At 43.6% G+C, this 18580-nt stretch overlaps 1 protein-coding gene across 2 annotated transcripts; it reads left to right on the top strand.

Annotated features, from left to right (window-relative positions):
• The first annotated feature begins 210 nt into the window (after positions 1–210).
• On the top strand, positions 211–17711 carry MTHFD2 (methylenetetrahydrofolate dehydrogenase (NADP+ dependent) 2, methenyltetrahydrofolate cyclohydrolase). Of its 2 annotated transcripts, none has more exons than XM_003810353.4 (8): positions 211–2303; positions 8560–8744; positions 10159–10281; positions 11024–11176; positions 12382–12489; positions 13642–13734; positions 14184–14309; positions 16505–17711. In XM_003810353.4, exons 1-8 carry the CDS (start codon positions 1840–1842, stop codon positions 16666–16668), a joined length of 1416 nt encoding a protein of 471 aa, XP_003810401.2. In that variant the 5' UTR covers positions 211–1839; the 3' UTR covers positions 16669–17711. The 2 variants fall into 2 exon arrangements, with proteins under 2 accessions (XP_003810401.2, XP_054963760.1); XM_055107785.2 differs by lacking the exon at positions 211–2303 and adding an exon at positions 4417–5023.
• Positions 17712–18580: the final 869 nt, after the last annotated feature.

The raw sequence follows: 18580 nt of genomic DNA, 5'->3' as shown, positions 1-18580 counted from the left end.
CCCAGCCTCCCAAAGTGCTGGGATTACAGGCGTGAGCCACTGCACTCAGCCCATTTCTGTTGTTTAAATGACTCAGTCTGTGTTATTTTGTTATGGCAGCCCTAGCCAACTTATACATACAAAGCATTATTTTTTTCTGAACTATTCAAAAGTAAGTTACAGACATGGTCCTTTAGTACTAGAAGCAAGTGCAATATATTCTCTTACATTACTGCATGCAATTAGCTAACACTGATAAAATGCTATTAGCTAGTTGCAGACTTTATTCATATTTTGCCAATTGTCCTATAATGTCATCTATAGCAAAAGAGAGAAAAAAAGAAGCAAGAAAGAGAAAAAAAGAAAGACAAAAAGTTTTGGGTCCAGAATCCAATCCAGAATCAAACAGCATTTAGCTGTCATGTCTAGGCTCCTTTAATGGAGAACCAGTTTCTCATTCTTTGTCTTTCATGGCCTTGGAGCTGTCAAGAGTACAAGCAATTTATCTTGTAGAATATCTCTCACTTTGGGCTTGTCTGATATTTCCTTGTGAATAGATTAAGATCTACTAGTGTGTTCCAAAGCTTTACAACTGTTTTTTTTCCTGGACAGTTTTAACATTCTAGGTCTGTGATCTTTCTTCTCAATGTGAAATGAGGAATCTGTAACCGTTTTTAGGAGACTCATTGGTTTAGGAAAATCACCTTATTAAATTTACAGACTTGTTAAGAGCTACGAAGTGATGTGTCTCCTCAATGGATCCTATCAGAAGGCACATATGTGTGTTCCCTTGCTGGGTGGTGCTAACTTTGATCACGTGGTTGAAGCAGTAACTGTCATGTTTCTTCACTGTAAATTTACCATTTTCCTTTCCTTCCTGGAGGCTAGAAGTAAAGGTCAAGGTGTTGACAGGATTGGTTTCCCCTGTTCTTTGTTTGTTTGTTTGTTTTGTGTTTTGAGACAGACTCTTTTTGTTGCCCAGGCTGAAGTGCAGTGGCACAGTCTCGGCTCCCTGCAACCTCTGCCTCCCAGATTCAAGCGATTCTCATGCCTCAGTCTCCCCAGTAGCTGGGATTACAGCGTCCGCCACGATGCTCAGATAATTTTTTGTGTTTTTAGTAGAGACGGGGGTTTCAACACATTGGCCAGGTTGGTCTCGAACTCCTGGCCTCAGGTGATCCGTCTGCCTTGACCTCCCAAAGTGCTGGGGATTACAGGCGTGAGCCACCGCGCCCTGCCCTCCTTAAGTTTCCTTGCGGGAGAGATACTTTGAGACTATGCAAAAAGTTTGCGGGAAAAAATACAGGAAGCCCAGTTGAATCTGAATTCCAGATAAGCCATAAATAAAGTATAAATATGACCTCCCAAAGTGTTTATCTAAAATTCTGATTTGATTGGGCATCTTGTGTTTTTATTTGCTAGATCTGGCAACCCTATATGTAAATATCTTGCTCCTCATCCAACTTTCACCCAGTTGTTTTGACATCTATTGCTGCTTCTGAATCAGGGTTGCACATGCAACCCTGACGTCTGTCTCTGAATATCTTTTATGATTTTACTTTTTTTGTTGTTGTTTTGAGATATGGTCTCACTCTCGTCGCCCAGGCTGGAGTGCAATGGCGCGCCTTCAGCTCACTGCAGCCTCAACCTCCTGAACTCAGGTGATCCTTCCACCTCAGCCTCCCCAGTAGCTGGTACTGTAGTCACGCGCCACCATGTACTGATTTTGGAAAATGGTGATTTTCTAACTCCATCATTCCTTTTACTTCTATTCGTTGGCATTCTATCAGCTTGTCTTTTCATCCACCCTTTACAGTGCTTGGCACACAGTAGGCGCTCATATAATTGTTCAACGAATGAATGAATGAACTTTTCTCTTGTGTTGTCCGGCCTTCGGTGACACTAGCGGCGTCAGGCAGGAGTTTGACTTCCTCAGCCTATCATGGCACGTTGCCGAGGCTTCGGCGCCTTACAGGACCTCGCTTCAGGCTCTTCTGGCTCCAATCAAAAGCAGGGCTCTTTCGGACTTCGCTTACGTTTAATAAAGAAAACCGGTTGGCCCCTTCGGCTCCAGCTGGCTCAACAGACAGCCAGTGGCATGCGGCAGGGACCAATGGGTGGCAGAGGGAGGCGGGGCCTGCCACGAGGCCGCAGTATAACCGCGTGGCCCGCGCGCGCGCTTCTCTCCCGTCGCAGTCACCGGCGCGGTCACCGGCGCGGGCTATGGCTGCGACTTCTCTAATGTCTGCTTTGGCTGCCCGGCTGCTGCAGCCCGCGCACAGCTGCTCCCTTCGCCTTCGCCCTTTCCACCTCGCGGCAGTTCGGTAAGAGGGTCACAGAGCTCGGTCAGGGCGGAAAGCTGAGGGGAACGGAGGGCGAGGGGCACGCCGGGCCCCCGAGGGACACCGAGGGAAGTCCTTCCCGAACATCTCCGCCCCGGCGGTGGTGGCCGCTGAGGGGTGTGGCGGGGCGACGTGGCACCGAGCGCCGCCGCAGCTCTCGACTGGGGCGCTTCCTCGGCGCGGAGGGCTGGTACCCGAAGCCCGCCTTTCGGAGGGAGCCGCTCTCCTGCGACTCGGGGCGTCGCCGGGGCCCGTGGCCAGTCGGCGGGCGGGACGGGGGTGGCGTGCGGAACGCGAAGGCATCAGTTTACGCAGAGCCTTCCGACAGCGCCGGCCGCCTCTGGCTGGGATGCTGAGAGTCGTCTGGGGGAGAACAGGCGAGGGTTCCAAAAGAGCAGCCCTCGGCGAGCTGTCCTTGCGGGGACCCTAGCGGCGGAGGGCGCTGCTGCAGCTGATGAAATCGCGGAGCCGACTTGCTCGGGGTCTCCGCGCCGCCCTCCTCCCTCCGCCGGTGGGAGTGGCCCGCGCTGCCTCCGCTCTGCCAGGAACAGGAACGGACTCTGCGCACCCTAGCTTTGGCTGCAGCCCACCCGAGCCGGTCAGTGCCGGGCTGCGTACATAGAGGTGGCAAACATCCGGGAGGCTCCCAGGGCCTTAGGGAAATGGAGAGTGACAAGTACCCATATTTCAGCGGTACTTGCAGAATTTCAGTTTTACAAGATGAAGAGTTCTGAAGATGGATGGTGGTGATGGTTGCACAACATATGAACGTATTTAATACCACTGAACTGCACTTAAAAATGGTTAAGATGGGCCGGGCGTGGTGACACGCACCGAGGCTGAGGCACGAGAATCGCTTGAGCCCGGGAGTTCGAGGCTGCAGTGAGCCGTGATTGCACCACTGCACTCCAGTCTGGGCGACAGAGCGAGACCCTGTCTCAAAAAAAAAAAAAAAAAAAAGTTGATAAGGTTTATGTTATGTGAATTTTACCACAATAACAAAATTGGGAAAAATATACCGGGGAGGAGGAAAGGAAAAGCTCTGTTTGCATTTTTGGGTTTCCTTGGGAAGGTGATTTGGTCGGTCATTAGAGCGCTGGCATTGTTGGCATTGTTAGAGCCCTGCACCTTACAACATCAGCCCCTTTTTTTCATCTAACGTTCACTGTGTACCAGACACTATGCCAAGCTGTGCGAATTCAGAGATGAGAAAAACTGTTCTTAATGGAGCTCATGTTCCTGACAAGGGGCAGAACACGCGTGTAATTTCCAGTCAGTGCAGAAATGCTGTTAGAAATATTTCAAAGGCGCTGCTTGTTGGAGCAATGAGTTCTTGAAGGAAAACGTGGGAGGGGACTTTCAGGGTTTTCCCTGGTCTGACTCTTGACCTCCCCCATGTTTCGTTACTGTGTGTTTTCTCCCCGTCTCCCTCTTCCTGAGTACTGGCCTCATGTGACTGTGGACCAGACCTTTCCTAGGCTTCCATGGTCCAAAAGAGATTTATAAAGATGCTCTCATTCATTACCTAAAGAACTGGGCCAGTTTGTCTACACTCTCCAATAACAAATGCTCTTTTCACTACCTTTCTGAAAGAACAAGTAAGCTTCATCCACATCTCTGAAAGCAATCCATATTATCTGTACTGCACATTTGCTATTTACAATTCCCACATATTGCTTTCTTACTGCTGCTTATTTTTTAAAATACTGTTTATTTTTAAATACTGCTTATTTTTAAAAAGTTGTATCCTTTTAAAAATATGAGTCTGCATTCTTTTTTTTTTTTCTTTGTTGGATGGTATGAGAGTTTCAGGAACATAAACCTATGGTTGGAGAAATAGTAGCCTAGGAGACAGTGGGATTAGGAAGTCAATGGACTTTAGAGGCAGAAGTTTGCCTTTGAATCTTGTTTCTACTATCCTCAGTTTCATCTTCTGTATTACAGTGTTATTATAATAGTCCCAAGGTAACAGAGTAATATATGTTAAAGTCTAAGCAAAACACCTAGTGTTTAATAGATGTTTGTTCCATTCTCCATTATGTCTTCCTTCACTCATTATTTTTCCCATTAATAATTGATAACTCTTCCCTAAATCACTTGATTATGAATTGTAAAATGCCCTGATACTAATTTCTCATGGAAAATTACAGTACTGTAAGCTGTTGAATTAAAAGGAAAGTGAAGATGCTACTCACTTGGATTTTAGTTTTGAATTTTATTTTATTTTTTGAGACGGAGTCTTACTTTGTTGCCCAGGCTGGAGTGCAATGGTGCAATCTTGGCTCACTGCAACCTCTGCCTCCTGGGTTCAAGCTGTTCTCCTACCTCAGCCTCCCAAACAGCTGGGACTATAGGCGCACACCACCATGCCCTGCTAATTTTTGTATTTTTAGTAGAGACAGGGTTTCACCATGTTGGCCAGGCTGGTCTCGACCTCCTGACCTCAAATGATCCACCCACCTTGGCCTCCCAAAATGCAGGGATTACAGGCATGAGCCACAGTTTTGGATTTTATTTGAACAGTCCTCTTGACTTCTTCCTATTCTGTTGATTACCTATCTTAATGGGATTTTTTCTTTCCTTTTTTTTTTTCTTTTTTGGCAGGGGAATCTCTCCCTAGGTCAGGTTGGAGTGCAGTGCTGCAATCACGGCTTACTGCAGCCTTGACCTCCTGGGCTCAAGTGATCCTCCCACCTCAGCTTGTGAGTAACTGGGACCACAGGAGCATACCACCATGCCTGGCTAATTTTTTTTTTTTTTAACTTTTAGTAGAGATGGGGTCTCACCATGTTGCCCACGCTAGTCTTGAACTTGGCCTCCCAAAATGCTGGGATTACAAGGCCTGTGCCACCATGCCCAGCCCTGGGAATTTTTCCTAAACACATCTGTGAATGCATTTAATTCTGGGATAAATGTTAGCTAATATAGTTACAATTTTGGATTCCCCGTGGGACTTAGCTGACTCTCCATTTCCCTGTTTATTTTGGGGTAGCAGTTAATCTGCCCCTTGGCAAAAGAGATGATGCTAAATTAGTTAATGACTCACTCCCAAGGCTGTATTTCACATTTTGCAGAGTTGTGGGAAGCAGAGGAGGGCTGACAGTTATACTATGAAAGATATTCATTGCATGTGACTTTGTTTTTGGTTCTTGTTACTCTTTGACTGTTTTTCTTTTTTTTTTTTTTTAAGCAAATTGGCATAACATCCAGAACCTGCTTTTGGAAGCAAAGTTTGGGACTTGGAACACTGGCTTTTCCCAGAACCCTGTGTCCTTAACTTTAGTATATGATTTTATCTGAATGTGCTAATACCATTTTCTCTAAGTTTACTGCTTGCTTTTTTTTTTTTTTTTGAGACGGAGTCTCGCTCTGTCACCCAGGCTGGAGTGCAGTGGCGCGATCTCGGCTCACTGCAAGCTCCGCCTCCCGGGTTCACGCCATTCTCCTGCCTCAGCCTCCCGAGTAGCTGGGACTACAGGCGCCCGCCACCACGCCCGGCTAATTTTTTGTATTTTTAGTAGAGACGGGGTTTCACCGTGTTAGCCAGGATGGTCTCGATCTCCTGACCTCGTGATCCGCCCGCCTCGGCCTCCCAAAGTGAGTTTACTGCTTTCAAAAGAAGCTTTTTATGAGGTGCAAGCTAAGTCATTCTCACTGACTAGATATACATATAGTGTATATACTTATATATATCTCCTTATGAGTATGTGTAAGTGTATCTATTTTAAGGATACATGTGTATGTGTGTGTATATATACATATATATATAAAACCAAGAGAAAAGAGTAAGAAATTAGTTTTATTGAACATATATGCCTGGCACATTATATATGTTTGTTATTTCATTCAACATAAATGACTGTTCTAAGCCGTTTTAAAGTAGTCTTTCACTCTGTAGTGTTCCAGGATTAGGAACGTATTTTTGGCCTGCGGTGGGCATTCCAGGTACTAATATAAATCAGGAATGAGGAATGTTGCCAGGTGTATTTGTATCAGCAAAACCCCCCTATTTTAATTTTTTTTTTTGGAGATGGAGTCTGACTCTGTTGCCCAGGCTGGAGTGCAGTGGCACGATCTCCGCTCACGGCAATCTCTGCTCACTGCAACCTCTGTCTCCCGGGTTCAATCGATTCTCCTGCCTCAGCCTCCCAAGTAGCTGGGTCTACAGGTGCGTGCCACCATGCCCGGCTAATTTTTTGTATTTTTAGTAGAGACGGGGTTTCACCATGTAAGCCAGGATGGTCTCAATCTCCTGACCTCATGATCTGCCTACCTTGGCTTCCCGAAGTGTTGGGATTACAGATGTGAGCCACCATGCCCGGCCTGCAAAACCCTTTTAATGAAGTCCTCTTCGTCTCTAATTCTGAAATGGAATTGTGAATATTAATATGTTTTCAATTTCTTCATATACCATGGGTATAATTAAATGCTATTATATGTTGTGCCATGCTAGTATTATATAAAATCAGGGTAAAAGTATTTGATTTGCTGTAAGATTGTAACTTTTTTCTTTTTTTGAGATGGAGTCTTGCCCTGTTACACAGTCTGGAGTGCAGTGGCGTGATCTTGGCTCACTGCAACCTATGCCTCCTGGGTTCGAGATATTCTCCTACCTCAGCTCCCGAGTAGCTGAGATTACAATTACGGGGTCCTGCCACCATGCCTGGCAAATTTTTGTAGTTTTAGTAGAGGCGGGGTTTCGCCATGTTGGCCAGGCTGGTCTCAAACCCATTACCTCAAGTGATCTGCCCACCTTGGCCTCCCAAAATGCTAGGATTACAGGCATGAGCCACTGTGCCTGGCCAGATTATAATAATTTCATACTTCACAAGATGCAATACAGATTAAGATAAAGTTTATATATAAGATTATTGCATTATATCTAAGATGTTGAGATTTGGTTTAAAGTTGGTATTTAATCATAATGCAATAAAAAACACTTATTGAAGGCCTAAAGATTGTGAAAGCTTTAAAATCCCATTTAAATTAGCAGTTACTGGCCGGGTGCAGTGGTGGGTGCCTGTATTCTCAGCTATGGAGACAAAAGCTGGAGAATTGCATGAACCTGGGAGGCTGCAGTGAGCTGAGATTGCTCCAGCCTGGGCAACAGAGCAAGACTCTGTCTCAAAAAAAATAAATAAAAAAATTAGCAGTTATCTTGAGAATTAATTTTATCTGACCCTACAGGATATTCAGTACCTTGATGTTAGGTTTTAGAATATAAGAGATTACTTCATTGGTCTTGAGGTTAGAGCAGTCTTCATGACACCAAGGACAGAGATCTAAAGGGAAAGGCTTTTTTTAATGGGATCATTTTACTTAAGGAAGCGATGCTCATCTACTTTATTTTAGTTTAGTTTAGTTTAGTTTATTTTTTTGAGATGGAGTCTTTCTCTGTCGCCCAGGCTAGAGTGCAGTGGGGTGATATCAGCTGACTGTAACCTCTGCCTCCTGGGTTCAAGCGATTCTCCTGCCTCAGCCTCCCGAGTAGCTGGGATTATAGGCACGCACCACCATCCTGGCTAATTTTTGTATTTTTAGTAGAGACAGGGTTTCATGTGTTGGCCAGGCTGGTCTCGAACTCCTTACCTTGTGATCTGCCCTCCTCGGCCTCCCAAAGTGCTGGGATTACAAACGTGAGCCATCGTGCCCGGCCTATATTGTTTGTTTATTCAACTACAGAATATAATTTATCGATTTAAACCACCATAAAAATGAAGTCAGTTGACTGGGAAATGATTTGAAATACATGCCTGGCTGCTAACAACAGGGACAAAACACGAACTACAAATGGCATACAAGCAGATAAGAAAAACTATTTAACCTCATGGTGAGGGGTCAAACAATTGCAAATTAAAACTGTAAAACACTTAGTAATGATCAGGGCGCAGGGTGGTGTAGCAGTTAAGAGCCCAGACTGATGTGAGACTCAGCTTGACCAAGCGCTGTCAGTTACTTAAACTCTCTGAGCTTCAAATTAATGATAATAATGATTTCTATCAACTTTATCCCCCTCCATATGTAGCTGGATATATTCATTCATTTATTTATTTATTTAGCAGAGACAGGGTTTTGCCATGTTGCCCAGGCCAGTCTCAAACTCCTGGGCTCAAGCCATCCTCCTGCCCCGGCCTCCCGAAGTGCTGGGATTACAGGCATAAGCCACTACACCTGGCAGAGTTTTAGTTTTTATAAAAATTCAAGTTACTTGGTTTTGTGACTCTGTTGCCTTCTGCAGAAATGAAGCTGTTGTCATTTCTGGAAGGAAACTGGCCCAGCAGATCAAGCAGGAAGTGCGGCAGGAGGTAGAAGAGTGGGTGGCCTCAGGCAACAAACGGCCACACCTGAGCGTGATCCTGGTTGGCGAGAATCCTGCAAGTCACTCCTACGTCCTCAACAAAACCAGGGCAGCTGCAGCTGTGGGTATGTGTCCTTCTGAGACCTCAACTGCGGTTCAGTTGAGGTTTATATGAGGCAAAGTCCATTCTAATTTATGATTTCTTTTTTCTGATTAGGAAACCCAAGCAGAGGAGGCTAATGTGATTGAACTGTATCCCAAAACTTTGTCATAGGAAATCAGACTATATCTTTCGGGGTTTATACACTAGGACAGGAGATACTGGTTGGTATTCTCTGTGGCTTCTGGAAAGAATATAAGCTACATTCTGTTCTTAGTCTTTATATTTGATAGGTGACCCTGAATGCATTTTACATTTGCTTTCCTTGAGCAATAATGGGTCTCCAGTGGAGGTGTTTGAGTGTTTGCAGCTTAAAGCCTTAGAGGCTTAGGGGGCATGATTGAGCAATACAGTATTAGGTGACCTCAGTGATGAGGTCAGGAACACAGTCGTAGATTTGAAGGAAATGACTCTGACTTCTGGGAAATAGCTTTCAAGTTCTTCACCGATTGGTTCTAAAGCCAAACATGCAGTTTAGAAGCAGTTCAGGTCTGGATGATGGGGTTTGTGTTCTAGGTCTCACGGTACCACAGATTACTGTGTGTCTGTGGACAAGAGGTGGGTGGGCAGGCTCAGATATGCCTCTGCCTGCCCATCTGTGGGCCTGTGGTCTGAGCAGCAGGTGGCCTTTCCTTCGAAGGGCTGTGAAACCACTCGCGTGGCTGGGTGGGGTTACTGGCCTGTAAGCCTGTGGTTTTCTCTGTTCTTTATTATTGAGGAGTGAGGCCTCCTGCTCTTTTAACTGAAAGCCTTTAGAAACCTCTAGATAATGGCAAGCCATGGCATTTTGTTTTGTTTTTTGAGACAGCGTTTCGCTCTTGTTGCCCAGGCTGGAGTGCAACGGCGTGATCTCGGCTCTCCGCAACCTCCGCCTCCCGGGTTCAAGTGATTCTCCTGCCTCAGCCTACCGAGTAGCTGGGATTATAGGCATGGGCCACCATGCCTGGCGAATTTTGTGTTTTTAGTAGAGATGAGGTTTCTCCATGTTGGTCAGGCTGGTGTCGAACTCCCGACCTCAGGTGATCCACCTGCCTCAGGTGATCTGCGCCTGCCTCAGCCTCCCAAAGTGCTGGGATTATAGGCGTGAGCTACTGTGCCTGGCCTAGCTCGCTTATTTTTAAACCTCTCTGAGCCTCAGTCTGTCTGTAAAATAAGGTTAATGAGGATTGCATAGAATGAGGTATACAGGATGTGTTAAGCTAGTATTCTCTAGTGTATATATTTGTGAAGTTACTTTTTTAGGTTCCTTGAGCTACTTCAGCTTTTAGGGATGAGTGTGATGATACAAAACCCGTATGGTAGCCAAGTATGGTAGGCAACATAGCAGTGCTCATTAAATGCCTCAAAAATTTTTTTAACCTCAAAATTTCTTATAATAGGAATCAACAGTGAGACAATTATGAAACCAGCTTCAATTTCAGAGGAAGAATTGTTGAATTTAATCAATAAACTGAATAATGATGATAATGTAGATGGCCTCCTTGTTCAGTTGCCTCTTCCAGGTGAGTTCTGGACTCCATTTAACATGATTGCTGCTGCTTCTGCTCCTTTCCCTCTCCCTCCCTCTCTCTCTCCCTCCCCATCCCCCTCCTCCTCCCTCTCCTTTCCTTGTCTCACTCTGTCACCCAGGCTGGAGTGCAATGTTACAATCATAGCTCATTGCATGCTCAAGCTCCTAGGTTCAAGGGATCCTCCTGCCTCAGCCTCCCAAATAGCTAGGACTATAGGCATGTCCACCATGCCCAGCTAATTTTTACATTTTTCCTAGAAATGAAAGTCTGTCTGTGTTGCCTGGGCTGGTCTTGGACTCTGTGCTTCCCAAAGTGCTGGGATTACAGGCATGAACTACCATGCCCTACCTAAAATGATTTCTGAGGGGTAAAAAGGCCTTGTTACTTTATACACCTGGTTCTTCATGTGGATTTGGCTTAAAGGCAAAATAAACTCAAAAGAGTGAATATTTTATTAGAAATGGGACAGACCAACTCAGAATACCAATTACGCCTTGATTTAGTATTGTGGTCTTGATACAAAGGACAGTGGAGGGAAGCAGCTGTGATAGACGATATTGGCTTTGCTATTGGTGTTTGGCTTTGCTTATGCGAGTTCCTTCCATGCAGATGAAGTACATCTCAGAGGCAAGCTGTAGAAGAATAGATTTCCTTGCGAAGCAGATAAGCTGGAGTCAGGCAGTGCTGACTATGCGGTGGTGATTTAAGGCAACTGTGCCAATTTCTTTTTCAGAGCATATTGATGAGAGAAGGATCTGCAATGCTGTTTCTCCAGACAAGGATGTTGATGGCTTTCATGTAATTAATGTAGGACGAATGTGTTTGGATCAGTATTCCATGTTACCGGCTACCCCATGGGGTGTGTGGGAAATAATCAAGCGAACTGGTAGGTATATCCCAGAATTGCATGTCTGTGTTAATATTATAAAAGTAGTACTGGCAAATGGTAAAAACTCATACAGTCCCAAAGAGTGGAAACCGTACCGCATATCCTCTAGTCTTACTCCCCAAAGTTTACCTCTCTTAACAGTTTTTTTTTTTTTTTTTTGAGACAGGGTCTTGCTGTCACCCAGGCTGGAGTGCAGTGGCGCGATCTTGGCTCACTGCAGCCTCTGCCTCCTGAGTTCAAGCGATTCTCATGCCTCAGCCTCCTGAGTAGCTGGGATTACAGGCACGTGCCACCATGCCCAGCTAATTTTTTTATTTCTAGTAGAGACAGGTTTCACCATATTGACCAAGCTGGTCTCGAACTAACCTCAGGTGATCCGCCCCCTCAGCCTCCCAGAGTGCTGGGATTATAGTCATGAGCCATCGTGCCTGCCCTTAACAGTTGCCTATGACAGTTTTTGCTTTTTAATCCAGAAGTCTCAGTGGAGGAAATTTTCTATTTTTCTTTTTCTTTTTTTTTGTTTTTGAGACGGAGTCTTGCTCTGTTGCCCAGGCTGGAGTGCAGTGGCGTGATCTCGGCTCACTGCAAGCTCCACCTCCTGAGTTCACGCCATTCTCCTGCCTCAGCCTCCTGAGTAGCTGGGACTACAGGTGCCCACCACCATGCCTGGCTAACTTTTTTTTTTTTTGTATTTTTAGTACAGACGGGGTTTCACCGTGTTAGCCAGGATGGTCTTGATCTCCTGACCTTGTGATCCACCTGCCTTGGCCTCCCAAAGTGCTGGGATTACAGGTGTGAGCCACCGCGCGCGGCCTCTATTTTTCTTTTTAATTTTTTCTTTAAGAGTCAGAGGTTTCGTCATGCTGCCCAGGCTGGTCTCAAACTCCTGGCCTCAAGCAATTCTCCTACCTTAGCCTCCCTGGCCTCAAGCAATCCTCCCTCCTGCTGGGATTACAGGTGTGAGCCACCGCCCCAGCCCTCAGTGAAGGAAATTTAAGATTTGATAGTGGTGACAGTGCACATTCCTGTAACATTTTGTAGCCTGTAGTATGCTTTCTCCTGTTTTCTTTTAGCCCTTATGTGTAGCAAGTTACAGCTCCAGTTGACTGATGAGGCAAAATTGGGCTCATGTTCTAGGCCATCTGACTTTGTTTTCCTTTGGACTGGCACTACTTTTAATGTCAATACATATATTTTTATAGGCATTCCAACCCTAGGGAAGAATGTGGTTGTGGCTGGAAGGTCAAAAAATGTTGGAATGCCCATTGCAATGTTACTGCACACAGATGGGGCGCATGAACGTCCCGGAGGTAAGGAAATTGCTTTCAGGGAACACTGTCCTTTTTTCCCCATGTAAGAACTTTCAGAAGCCATCCTGTGCATGTTTGGAAGTATTAACTCTGTTATACTTTGTATTTGTTGAAATTTTGTTAACAGACAATTCAGGGAGTAACCTTTATAGAGAAGCTGCACCCAGTGTCACCTGAGTTTCTTTATTATTCATTTATCATGTAACTAGCTTCAGAAATAAATTTAAGTTTTGAGTTTAAGCATGGTTGTAGGCAATTAGAAAATTTCAGCTATAGCTTTGATAGCTGGAGCTAAGGAGCAATTCTTATTCAAAGATACTGTGTCATTTAGTGGAAAAAAATCTTTAGCCCGTTGCAAAGGATTGGATTGATATGACTGTAATGTGTCCTGTCAGGTTCTGTTAATTGGTTCTAAGGTAAAGCCTCGTCCATCAGTTATCACATAATTATTGTAGTAATGACCTTACATGATTATATCAGAAATAAAGGCAAAACTATATACTTTCAACTATCTTTCAACATACTTAAAACAACCTTGAGTAATTTTAGTGATATTTTGCTTAGAAAAGGTAAAATTCTTGAAAGGCTTTAAAAATAGGATGAATAAATTTAATTATATGACTCAAAACAGTCGAGCTGGGACCAATGGGTTAACGCTATATGAAATTAGGTATTAATTTTAAAAAAATAAATGACAATTAGCTGTTCAGAAAATATGGCACAAGCCATTAAGTCAGTTTTTTTTTTTTTTTTTTTCCTGGAGATGGAGTCTTGCCCTGTTGCTCGGGCTGGTGCAGTGGCACAATCTTGGCTCACTGCAACCTCCACCTTCCAGGTTCAAGTGATTCTCATGCCTCAGCCTCCCAAGTAGCTGGGATTACAGGCATGCGCCACCATGCCCAGCTAATTTTTGTATTTTTAGTAGAGACGGGCTTTCACCATGTTGGCCAGGTTGGCCTTGAACTCCTGACCTGGTGATCTGCCCACCTCGGCCTCCCAAAGTGCTGGGATTACAGGCGTGAGCCACTGCACCTGGCCGTAAGTCAATTATTTTTCAGAGATGTTGAGTTTCTACAATGACTTGACTAGTTGAGACCTAATCCAATCCCAGCTTTGTGTCAGAAATCAAGACATCTATTTTTTTCTTTCTAGGTGATGCCACTGTTACAATATCTCATCGATATACTCCCAAAGAGCAGTTGAAGAAACATACAATTCTTGCAGATATTGTAATATCTGCTGCAGGTAAGAACACAAGGGGGATGGAGGGAAGGACTTCACCTCAGAAGAGGAGGTTGTACCCCTCATCTTAGAATTCGCCTGCCTAGCTGCTATTCATCATTCCCCTTGTAATGATTCTTTGAGCTGCCTACAAAGATGAGGATAGAGTTGTGATTGGAATACTGGTTTCTGGCAGTCCATTATAGTCTAGATGGGTAAATGTTATTCCTAAAGCTTCAAAATATTTATATTAATATTTACTGTATAAAGTTTAAATGGTTCCTTTTGTTTCCTGTCAGGAGCCAAAATAAATAAATAATAAAAGTAAATAGTTCCTTAGTTAATATTTTTAACAGGTTTTAATAAAACATGTTGATTAGTTCTTCAGGGTCTCTTGAAATTGAAGTTAGACAAGAATCTGACAGGTAGACTGTTTTCAGTACTAAGTTGATCTTTCCTTTCTCCATTTCCAGGTATTCCAAATCTGATCACAGCAGATATGATCAAGGAAGGAGCAGCAGTCATTGATGTGGGAATAAATAGAGTTCACGATTCTGTAACTGCCAAACCCAAGTTGGTTGGAGATGTGGATTTTGAAGGTAAATGGTGAAATTTTATTTTTAAAAATGAAATCAATAAATACTACCTTTCATGGACATTTAGGATAGATTATTTATTATTTTTTTTTTTTTTGAGATGGGAGTCTCACTCTGTTGCCCAGGCTGGAGTGCAGTGGCACGATCTCGGCTCACTGCAACCTCTGCCTCCTGGGTTCAAGCGATTCTTCTGCCTCAGCCTGCCGAGTAGCTGGGACTCCCAAAGTGTTGGGATTATAGGTGTGAGCCACTGTGCCCAGTCAGTATGCTTTTCCCTCCCTCTCTCCTTCCCTTCTTTCTTTCCTTCCTTCCCTCCCTCCATCTCTCTCTCTTCCTTCCTTCCCCTCCCCTCCCCTCCCCCCCCCTTCTTCCTTCGTTTCTTTCTTTTTTTTTTTTTTTTTTGAGACAGTCTCATTCTGTCACCCAGGCTGGAGTGCAGTGGCACCATCTCGGCTCACTGCAGCCTCCACCTCACAGCTTCAAGCGATTCTTGTGCTTCAAGCCTCCCCAGTAGCCAGGACTACAGGCATGTGCCACCACGCCCAACTAATTTTGTGTATTTTTAGTAGAGACGGGGTTTCACCATGTTGGCCAGGCTGGTCTGGAACTCCTGGCCTCAAGTGATCCACCCATCTTGGCCTCCCAAAGTGCCGGGATTACAGGTATGAGCCACTGCACCTGGCCTTAGTAGGCTTTTCACAAGAATTAGAGAAACCTTTTTAAAATTATAGATTTTCTAGAATTATTTTAGGTGTTTTATCATAGTGATGGAGAGCAGTTATAAACTTTTCAGGGAATTGTTTTTTTCCTTAGACTTATTTCATAATTCAAGCAATTTCTTGACTTTTAACAAGTTTGAAAATTTGATGAAGTGATTTTTCTAAACCATGGAGTTTCCCAAAAAGTGTTAGAGATTTCTCATTTTCACACTGAGAGATCACAGGCCTAGAAAGTTAAAATGGTCCAGGAAAAAACCATACCCCTGAAATACTAGAATATACTAGTAGATTTCTTCTTTCAGTTCTGTTTTTTTTTTTAAGAGGCAGAGTCTCACTCTGTTGCCCAGGCTGTAGTGCAGTGGTGTGATCTCTGCTCACTGCAACCTCCACTTCCCAGGTTCAAGTGATTCTTCTGCCTTAGCCACCCAAGTAGCTGGGATTACAGGTACATGAGCCACCATGCCGGCTAATTTTTTGTATTTTCAGTAGAGATGAATTTGGCTGTGTTGGCCAGGTTAGTCTTGAACTCCTGGCCTCAAGTGATCCGCCTGCCTCAGCCTTTAACAGTGCTAGGATTACAGGTGTGAGCCACTGCACCTGGCCTCTCCTTTCAGTTCTTAAGATAGAATGTTTATCTGAGTTTTATGCTGATAATCCTTTTTTATCTTTCCTTTTTTTTTTTTTTTTTTTTGAGACAGGATCCCTCTCTGTTGCCCAGGCTGGAGTACAGTGGCACGATCTCAGCTTACTGCAACCTCTGCCTCCTGGGCTCGAGCAATTCTCCTGCCTCAGCTTCCTGAGTAGCTGGGACTATAGGCACATGTCACCTCACTTGGCTAATTTTTGTATTTTTTTGTAGAGATGGGGTTTCACCATGTTGCCCAGGCTGGTTTCAAACTCCTGGCCTCAAACAATCTCCCCCACCTCACACCCTGCCTCAGCCCCCCAGAGTGCTGGGATTACTGGCATGAACCACTGTACCCGGCCTATGCTGATAATCCTATTCCTAGCTTTCTGTTTTTATTAAAGCAGTCAAACCCATGCCTAGGTATGTAAGGATTTTCACTTTAACATTAGGTTAATTTTTTTTTTTTTAACTTCTCACTTTTAAAAAATTACTGTGCTTTCTGCTTTGGACAAATTATACTTAAAATTAAATTAAGAAAATGCTATAGGCAGGTATTGAGGTAATGCTTATTATTGTTATACTTACAACTCCCACACAGTTAACCTACTAGATATTTCTTTAATAGATTTCTTTATAGGTTACTTAGATGTATAAATATTCCTTGAACAACTCTGTATGTGCATGTTATTTTACTAGTGTGTTCACAAAACCTTGAATGATGTAGATGTGATTTTTGAGTTTTATGCTTATGTATGTTACTTTTTCCTTGCATGCTTGTTTAATAATATATTAAAGTACACACATGTCCTTTGCCATAACTAAAGCAGCCTGCCTGTCTTGTTTCTATGTAGGAGTCAGACAAAAAGCTGGGTATATCACTCCAGTTCCTGGAGGTGTTGGCCCCATGACAGTGGCAATGCTAATGAAGAATACCATTATTGCTGCAAAAAAGGTGCTGAGGCTTGAAGAGCGAGAAGTGCTGAAGTCTAAAGAGCTTGGGGTAGCCACTAATTAACTACTGTGTCTTCTGTGTCACAAACAGCACTCCAGGCCAGCTCAAGAAGCAAAGCAGGCCAATAGAAATGCAATATTTTTAATTTATTCTACTGAAATGGTTTAAAATGATGCCTTGTATTTATTGAAAGCTTAAATGGGTGGGTGTTTCTGCACATACCTCTGCAGTACCTCACCAGGGAGCATTCCAGTATCATGCAGGGTCCTGTGATCTAGCCAGGAGCAGCCATTAACCTAGTGATTAATATGGGAGACATTACCATATGGAGGATGGATGCTTCACTTTGTCAAGCACCTCAGTTACACATTCGCCTTTTCTAGGATTGCATTTCCCAAGTGCTATTGCAATAACAGTTGATACTCATTTTAGGTACCAAACCTTTTGAGTTCAACTGATCAAACCAAAGGAAAAGTGTTGCTAGAGAAAATTAGGGAAAAGGTGAAAAAGAAAAAATGGTAGTAATTGAGTAGAAAAAAATTAATTTATATATGTATTGATTGGTAACCAGATTTATCTAAGTAGAACTGAATTGGCTAGGAAAAAAGAAAAACTGCATGTTATTCATTTTCCTAAGCTGTCCTTTTGAGGCTTAGTCAGTTTATTGGGAAAATGTTTAGGATTATTCCTTACTATTAGTACTCATTTTATGTATGTTACCCTTCAGTAAGTTCTCCCCATTTTAGTTTTCTAGGATTGAAAGGATTCTTTTCTACATTATACATGTGTGTTGTCATATTTGGCTTTTGCCATATACTTTAACTTCATTGTTAAATTTTTGTATTGTATAGTTTCTTTGGTGTATCTTAAAACCTATTTTTGAAAAACAAACTTGGCTTGATAATCATTTGGGCAGCTTGGGTAAGTATGCAACTTACTTTTCCACCAAAGAACTGTCAGCAGCTGCCTGCTTTTCTGTGATGTATGTATCCTGTTGACTTTTCCAGAAATTTTTTAAGAGTTTGAGTTAATATTGAATTTAATCAGACTTTCTGATTAAAGGGTTTTCTTTCTTTTTTAATAAAACACATCTGTCTGGTGTGGTATGAATTTCTGAAATTCTGTCTTCCTATGACTCCTAGTTGTGACCTAACCAGTTTTTTTCTCATTTAATCAATGTAGATATTCCTATATTCAGTAACACTTACTTCTATAGCCTTAAATAGATAATTTTTTTTCTTCCTCTTTTTTTTTTTTTTTTGTAGAGATGGGGGTCTTGCTATGTTGCCTGGGCTGGTATTGAACTCCTGGCCTCAAGCAATCAATCCTCTTGCCTCAGCTTCCCAGAGGGCTGGGATTACAGGCCTGGGCCACCCACGCCCAAACAGAGGTTTAAAGAGCTTTGGAGAAACCAGCCTCGTCCTCCAGTCTCTTTGTTTGTTTGTTTTGAGACTGAGTCTTGCTCTGTTGCCCAGGCTGGAGTGCAGTGGCATGATCTCGGGTCACTGCAACCTCTGCCTCTCGGGTTCAAACAATTCTTGTGCCTCAGCCTCCTGAGTAGCTGGGATTACAGGTGCATGCAACCATGCCTGGCTCATTTTTGTGTTTTTAGTAGAGATGGGGGTTTCATCACATTGGCCAGGCTGGTCTCAAACTCCTGACCTCAAGTGATCCACCTGCCTCGGCCTCCCAAAATGCTAGGATTACAGGCGTGAGCCACTGCACCTGGCCTGTCCTACAGTCTTATATCACAACAGGTTGTGCCAAGCTAGGAGCTTAATCTGTAAAATAGTTGAGGCAGGGATAGGTTTGTCTGTTTTGGCTTTTGGCTTTCATGCGAGCAGAAGTAGCTCCTGCTCTAGGCAGCTTGAGGCAGAAAGAGAAGAAACAATTGAGTTGACCTACCTCCGTCCTTGTTCTTCTGCCAGCTGGCGTTATGCTTTTGATAGTTCTCTGGAGTTTAAAGAAGTTTAGA

This window comes from Pan paniscus, chromosome 12, assembly GCF_029289425.2.
Source record: "Pan paniscus chromosome 12, NHGRI_mPanPan1-v2.0_pri, whole genome shotgun sequence".
NCBI lineage: Eukaryota > Metazoa > Chordata > Mammalia > Primates > Hominidae > Pan > Pan paniscus.
The sequence above is the reverse complement of the archived record's forward strand: the minus strand, read 5'-3'. Positions and strand labels throughout refer to the sequence as shown.

What these genes read in the sequence shown, in the direction of transcription:
- MTHFD2 (XM_003810353.4), top strand. Translation starts at nt 1,840, where the DNA reads ATGAATGAACTTTTCTCTTGTGTTGTCCGGCCTTCGGTGACACTAGCG. An exon ending in TTCCACCTCGCGGCAGTTCG is followed by an intron (nt 2,304 to 8,559) that starts GTAAGAGGGTCA and finishes TGCCTTCTGCAG; the next exon opens with AAATGAAGCTGTTGTCATTT. An exon ending in TGGAGATGTGGATTTTGAAG is followed by an intron (nt 14,310 to 16,504) that starts GTAAATGGTGAA and finishes GTTTCTATGTAG; the next exon opens with GAGTCAGACAAAAAGCTGGG.